The following is a 6657-nucleotide window of genomic DNA, read 5'->3' as shown; positions in this document are numbered from 1 at the left end:
GGAAAATTCCACGTCAATCTCGTTTTCTTTGAGTTAACTTGTTAGAAGTAAATCAGCAGCAAGAATATCCGCCTAATGTATTGAAAGTTAGCAAATGGTGCCGTTGTTGTAACAGTTATCACAACCTGGTGTATTAAACTCTACAACTATGATAACCTTACAGGTACTTCCACCTGGTCTATTATACACTATCTATATGAGAACCTTTACAAGTACTACTACATGGTGTATTATACACTACACATGTATGAGAACAGATGGAGAACTGCAGGAAAAAATTATCTCGAAGAACTACAGCAGCTGTCTGTGGGTCACCAGCTGCAGCAGCTGTCTGTCGGTCAACAGCTGCAGCAGCTGTCTGTGGGTCAACAGCTGCAGCAGGTGTCTGAGGGTCACCAGCTGCAGCAGGTGTCTGAGGGTCAACAGCTGCAGCAAGTTTCTCAGGGTCACCAGCTGCTGCAGCTGTCTGTGAGTCAACAGCTGCAGCAGGTACCTGTGGGTCACCAGCTGCAGCAGGTGTCTGTGGGTCAACAGCTGCAGCAGGTGTCTGAGGGTCAACAGCTACAACAGGTGCCTGATGGTCAACAGCTGCAGCAGGTGTATAAGGGTCAACAGCTGCAGCATGTGACTGTGGGTCAACAGCTGCAGCAGGTGCCTGATGGTCAACAGCTGCAGCAGGTGACTGTGGGTCAACAGCTGCAGCAAGTGCATGTAAGTCAACAGCTGCAGCAGGTGCCAGAGGGTCAACAGCTGCAGCAGGTACCTGTGGGTCAACAGCTGCAGAAGTGCCTGTGGGTCAACAGCTGCAGCAGGTGCCTGTGGGTCAACAGCTGCAGCAAGTGCATGTAAGTCAACAGCTGCAGCAGGTGCCAGAGGGTCAACAGCTGCAGCAGGTACCTGTGGGTCAAGAGCTGCAGCAGGAGCCAGTAAGCCAACAGCTGCAGCAGGTGCCAGTGAGTCAACACCTGCAGCAGGTGTCTGAGGGTCAACAGCTGCAGCAGGTGTCTGAGGGTCAACAGCTGCAGCATGTGACTGTGGGTCAACAGCTGCAGCAGGTGCCTGTGGGTCAACAGCTGAAGCAGGTGCCTGAGTGTCAACAGCTGCAGCAGGTGCCTGTGGGTCAACAGCTGTAGCAGGTGCCTGTAGGACAACAGCTGCAGCAGGTGCCAGTGAGTCAACACCTGCAGCAGGTGTCTGAGGGTCAACAGCTGCAGCAGGTGTCTGAGGGTCAACAGCTGCAGCATGTGACTGTGGGTCAACACCTGCAGCAGGTGCCTGTAGGACAACAGCTGCAGCAGGTGCCAGTGAGTCAACACCTGCAGCAGGGGCCTGAGGGTCAACAGCTGCAGCAAAGGCCTGTGGGTCAACAGGTGATTGGGGTCAACAGCTGCAGCAGGTGCCTGAGGGTCAACAACTGCAGCAGGTGCCTGAGGGTCAACAGCTGCAGCAGGTGCCTGTGGGTCAACAGCTGCAGCAGGTGCCTGAGGGTCAACAGCTGCAGCAGGTGCCTGAGGGTCAACAGCTGCAGCAGGTGCCTGAGGGTCAACAACTGCAGCAGGTGCCTGAGGGTCAACAGCTGCAGCAGGTGCCTGTGGGTCAACAGCTACAGCAGGTGCCTGAGGGTCAACAGCTGCAGAAGTGCCTGTGGGTCAACAGCAGCAGCAGGTGCCTGAGGGTCAACAGCTGCAGAAGGTGCCTGAGGGTCAACAGCTGCAGCAGGTGCCTGAGGGTCAACAGCTGCAGAAGGTGCCTGAGGGTCAACAGCTGCAGCAAAGGCCTGTGGGTCAACAGCTGCAGCAGGTGCCTGTGGGTCAACAGCTGCAACAGGTGCCTGAGGGTCAACAGCTGCAACAGGTGCCTGAGGGTCAACAGCTGCAGCAGGTGCCTGAGGGTCAACAGCTGCAACAGGTGCCTGAGGGTCAACAGATGCAGCAGGTGCCTGAGGATCAACAACTGCAGCAGTTGCCAGTGGGTCAACAGCTGCAGAAGTGCCTGTGGGTCAACAGCAGCAGCAGGTGCCTGAGGGTCAACAGCTGCAGCAGGTGCCAGTGGGTCAACAGCTGCAGAAGTGCCTGTGGGTCAACAGCTGCAGCAGGTGCCTGTGGGTCAACAGCTGCAGCAGGTGCCTGAGGGTCAACACCTGCAGCAGGTGCCAGTGGGTCAACAGCTGCAGCAGGTGCCTGAGGGTCAACACCTGCAGCAGGTGCCTGAGGGTCAACAACTGCAGCAGGTGCCTGAGTGTCAAAAGCTCCAGCAGGTGCCTGAGGGACAACAGCTCCAGCAGGTGCCTGTGGGTAAACAGCTGCAGCAGGTGCCTGTGGGTCAACAGCTGCAGAAGTGCCTGAGGATCAACAGCTGCAGCAGGTGCCTGAGGGTCAACACCTGCAGCAGGTGCCTGAGGGTCAACAACTGCAGCAGGTGCCTGAGTGTCAAAAGCTCCAGCAGGTGCCTGAGGGACAACAGCTCCAGCAGGTGCCTGTGGGTAAACAGCTGCAGCAGGTGCCTGTGGGTCAACAGCTGCAGAAGTGCCTGAGGATCAACAGCTGCAGCAGGTGCCTGAGGGTCAACACCTGCAGCAGGTGCCTGTGGGTCAACAGCTGCAGCAGGTGACTGTGGGTCAACACCTGCAGGAGGTGCCTGTGGGTCAACACCTGCAGCAGGTGCCTGAGGGTCAACAGCTGCAGCAGGTGCCTGAGGGTCAACAGCTGCAGCAGGTGCCTAAGGGTCAACAGCTGCAGCAGGTGCCTGAGTGTCAACATCTGCAGCAGGTGCGTGAGTGTCAACAGCTGCAGCAGGTGCCTGCGGGTCAACAGCTGCAGCAGGTGCCTGAGGGTCAACAGCTGCAGCAGGTGCCTGTGGGTCAACAGCTGCAGAAGTGCCTGAGGGTCAATAGTTGCAGCAGGTGTCTGTGGGTCAACAGCTGCAGCAGGTGCCTGAGGGTCAACAGCTGCAGCAGGTGCCTTAGGGTCAACAGCTGCAGCAGGTGACTGTGGGTCAACACCTGCAGGAGGTGCCTGTGGGTCAACACCTGCGGCAGGTGCCTGTGAATCAACACCTGCAGCAGGGGACTGTGGGTCAACACCTGCAGCAGGTGCCTGTGGGACAACAGCTGCAGCAGGTGCCAGTGAGTCAACAGCTGCAGCAGGTGCCTGAGGGTCTACAGCTGAAGCAGGTGCCTGTGTGTCAACAGCTGCAGCAGGTGCCAATGAGTCAACAGCTGCAGCAGGTGCCTGTGGGTCAACAGCTGCAACAGGTGCCTGAGGGTCAACAGCTGCAGCAGGTGCCTGAATGTCAACAGCTGCAGCAGGTGCCTGAGGGTCAACAGCTGCAGCAGGTGCATGAGGGTCAACAGCTGCCGCTGGTGCCTGAGTGTCAACAGCTGCAGCAGGTGCCTGAGGGTCAACAGCTGCTGCAAAGGCCTGTGGGTCAACAGCTGCAACAGGTGCCTGTGGGTCAACAGCTGCAGCAGGTGCTTGAGTGTCAACAGCTGCAGCAGGTGCCTGAGTGTCAACAGCTGCAGCAGGTGCCTGAGTGTCAACACCTGCAACAGGTGCTTGAGGGTCAACAGCTGCAGCAGGTGACTGTGGGTCAACACCTGCAGCAGATGCCAGTGGGTCAACAGCTGCAGCAGGTGCCTGAAGGTCAACAGCTGCAGCAGGTGCCTGAGGGTCAACAGCTGCAGCAGGTGACTGTGGGTCAACACCTGCAAGAGGTGTGTGGGTCAACACCTGCAGCAGGTGCCTGAGGGTCAACACCTGCAGCTTTTGCCTGAGGGTCAACAGCTGCAGCAGATGCCTGTGGGTCAACAGCTGCAGCAGGTGCCTGTGGGTGAACAGCTGCAGCAGGTGCCAGTGGGTCAACAGCTGCAGCAGGTGCCTGTGGGTCAACAGATGCAGCAGGTGTCTGAAGGTCAACAGCTGCAGCAGGTGCCTCAGGGTCAACAGCTGCAGCAGGTGTCTGAGGGTAAACACCTGCAGCAGGTGCCTGAGGGTCAACTGCTGCAGCTGGTGCCTGTGGGTCAACAGCTCCAGCAGGTGCCTGAGGGTCAACAGCTGCAGCAGGTGCCTGAGGGTCAACACCTGCAGCAGGTGCCTGAGGGTCAACAGCTGCAGCACGTGACTGTGGGTCAACACCTGCAGGAGGTGCCTTTGGGTCAACAGCTGCAGCAGTTGCCTGAGGGTCAACACCTGCAGCAGGTGACTCTGGGTCAACACCTGCAGCAGGTGACTATGGGTCAACACCTGCAGCAGGTGCCTGAGGGTCAACAGCTGCAGCAGGTGCCTGAGGGTCAACACCTGCAGCAGGTACCTGAGGGTCAACAGCTGCAGCAGTTTCCTGAGGGTCAACACCTGCAGCAGGTGCCTGAGGGTCAACACCTGCAGCAGGTGCCAGAGGGTCAACACCTGCAGCAGGTGACTGTGGGTCAACACCTGCAGCAGGTGCCAGTGGGTCAACAGCTGCAGAAGTGCCTGTGGGTCAACAGCTGCAACAGGTGCCTGAGGGACAACATCTCCAGCAAGTGCCTGTGGGTCAACAGCTCCAGCAGGTGCCTGAGGGTCAACAGCTGCAGCAGGTGCCTGAGTGTCAACAGCTGCAGCAGGTGCCTAAGAGACAACATCTCCAGCAGGTGCCTGAGGGTCAACAGCTGCAGCAGGTGTCTGTGGGTCAACACCTGCAGCAGGTGCCAGTGGGTCAACTGCTGCAGAAGTGCCTGTGGGTCAACACCTGCAGCAGGTGCCTGAGGGTCAACACCTGCAGCAGGTGCCTGAGGGTCAACAGCTGCAGCAGGTGACTGTGGGTCAACACCTGCAGGAGGTGCCTATGGGTCAACACCTGCAGCAGGTGCCTGAGGGTCTACACCTGCAGCAGGCGCCTGTGGGTCAAGACCTGCAGCAGGTGCCTGAGGGTCAACACCTGCAGCAGGTGCTTGAGGGTCAACAGCTGCAGCAGGTGCCTGAGGGTCAACACCTGCAGCAGATGACTGTGGGTCAACACCTGCAGCAGGTGACTGTGGGTCAACACCTGCAGCAGGTGCCTGAGGGTCAACAGCTGCAGCAGGTGCCTGAGGGTCAACACCTGCAGCAGGTGCCTGAGGGTCAACACCTGCAGCAGGTGCCTGAGTGTCAACAGCTGCAGCAGGTGCCTGAGAGACAACATCTCCAGCAGGTGCCTGAGGGTCAACAGCTGCAGCAGGTGACTGTGGGTCAACACCTGCAGCAGATGCCTGTGGGTCAACAGCTGCAGCAGGTGCCTGAGGGTCAACAGCTGCAGCAGGTGCCTGAGGGTCAACAGCTGCAGCAGGTGACTGTGGGTCAATAGCTGCAGAAGTGCCTGAGGGTCAACAGCTGCAGCAGGTGCCAGTGGGTTAACAGCTGCAGAAGTGCCTGTGGGTCAACACCTGTAGCAGGTGCCTGAGGGTCAACAGCTGCAGCAGGTGTCTGAGGGTCAACAGCTGCAGCAGGTGCCTGAGGGTCAACAGCTGCAGCAGGTGCCTGTGGGTCAACAGCTGCAACATGTGCCTGAGGGTCAACAGCTGCAGCAGGTGCCTGAGGGTCAACACCTGCATTAGTTACTTGAGGGTCAACCGCTGCAGCAGGTGCCTGAGGATCAACACCTGCAGCAGGTGCCAGTGGGTCAACAGCTGCAGAAGTGCCTGTGGGTCAACAGCTGCAACAGGTGCCTGAGGGTCAACAGCTGCAGCAGGTGCCTGAGGGTCAACAGCTGCAGCAGGTGACTGTGGGTCAACACCTGCAGGAGGTGCCTGTGGGTCAACACCTGCAGTAGGTGACTGTGGGTCAACACCTGCAGGAGGTGCCTGAGGGTCAACACCTGTAGCAGGTGCCTGAGGGTCAATAGCTGCAGCAGGTGCCTGAGGATCAACAGCTGCAGCAGGTGCCTGAGGGTCAACAGCTGCAGCAGGTGTCTGTGGGTCAACACCTGCAGGAGGTGCCTGTGGGTCAACACCTGCAGGAGGTGCCTGAGGGTCAACAGCTGCAGCAGGTGCCTGAGAGACAACATCTCCAGCAGGTGCCTGAGGGTCAACAGCTGCAACAGGTGACTGTGGGTCAACACCTCCAGCAGATGCCTGTGGGTCAACAGCTGCAGCAGTTGCCTGAGGGTCAACAGCTGCAGCAGGTGCCTGAGGGTCAACACCTGCAGCAGTTGCTTGAGGGTTAACCGCTGCAGCAGGTGCCTTAGGGTCAACACCTGCAGCAAGTAGCTGAGGGTCAACAGCTGCAGCAGGTGACTGTGGGTCAACAGCTGCAGAAGTGCCTGAGGGTCAACAGCTGCAGCAGGTGCCAGTGGGTTAACAGCTGCAGAAGTGCTTTTGGGTCAACACCTGCAGCAGGTGCCTGAGGGTCAACAGCTGCAGCAGGTGTCTGAGGGTAGGTGCCTGAGGGTCAACAGCTGCAGCAGGTGCCTGTGGGTCAACAGCTGCAACAGGTGCCTGAGGGTCAACAGCTGCAGCAGGTGCCTGAGGGTCAACAGCGCTAGGAGGTGCCTGATGGTCAACACCTGCAGCAGGTGCTGTGGGTCAACACCTGCAGCAGGTGCCAGTGGGTCAACAGCTGCAGAAGTGCCTGTGGGTTACCAGCTGCAACAGGTGCCTGAGGGTCAACAGCTGCAGCAGATGCCTTAGGACCAACACCTGCAGCA

At 58.7% G+C, this 6657-nt stretch overlaps 1 protein-coding gene across 1 annotated transcript; it reads left to right on the top strand.

Moving 5' to 3' along the window:
• The first annotated feature begins 222 nt into the window (after window positions 1-222).
• LOC138352072 (putative uncharacterized protein DDB_G0271606) lies at window positions 223-6177 on the top strand. The gene is made up of 7 exons (XM_069304256.1): window positions 223-570; window positions 643-759; window positions 804-953; window positions 3008-3253; window positions 4484-4687; window positions 4813-4950; window positions 5944-6177. Exons 1-7 carry the CDS (start codon window positions 223-225, stop codon window positions 6175-6177), a joined length of 1437 nt encoding a protein of 478 aa, XP_069160357.1.
• The last annotated feature ends 480 nt before the right edge of the window (window positions 6178-6657 follow it).

This window comes from Procambarus clarkii, chromosome 52, assembly GCF_040958095.1.
Source record: "Procambarus clarkii isolate CNS0578487 chromosome 52, FALCON_Pclarkii_2.0, whole genome shotgun sequence".
Taxonomy (NCBI): domain Eukaryota; kingdom Metazoa; phylum Arthropoda; class Malacostraca; order Decapoda; family Cambaridae; genus Procambarus; species Procambarus clarkii.
This window is presented reverse-complemented; position numbering and strand designations above follow the sequence as displayed.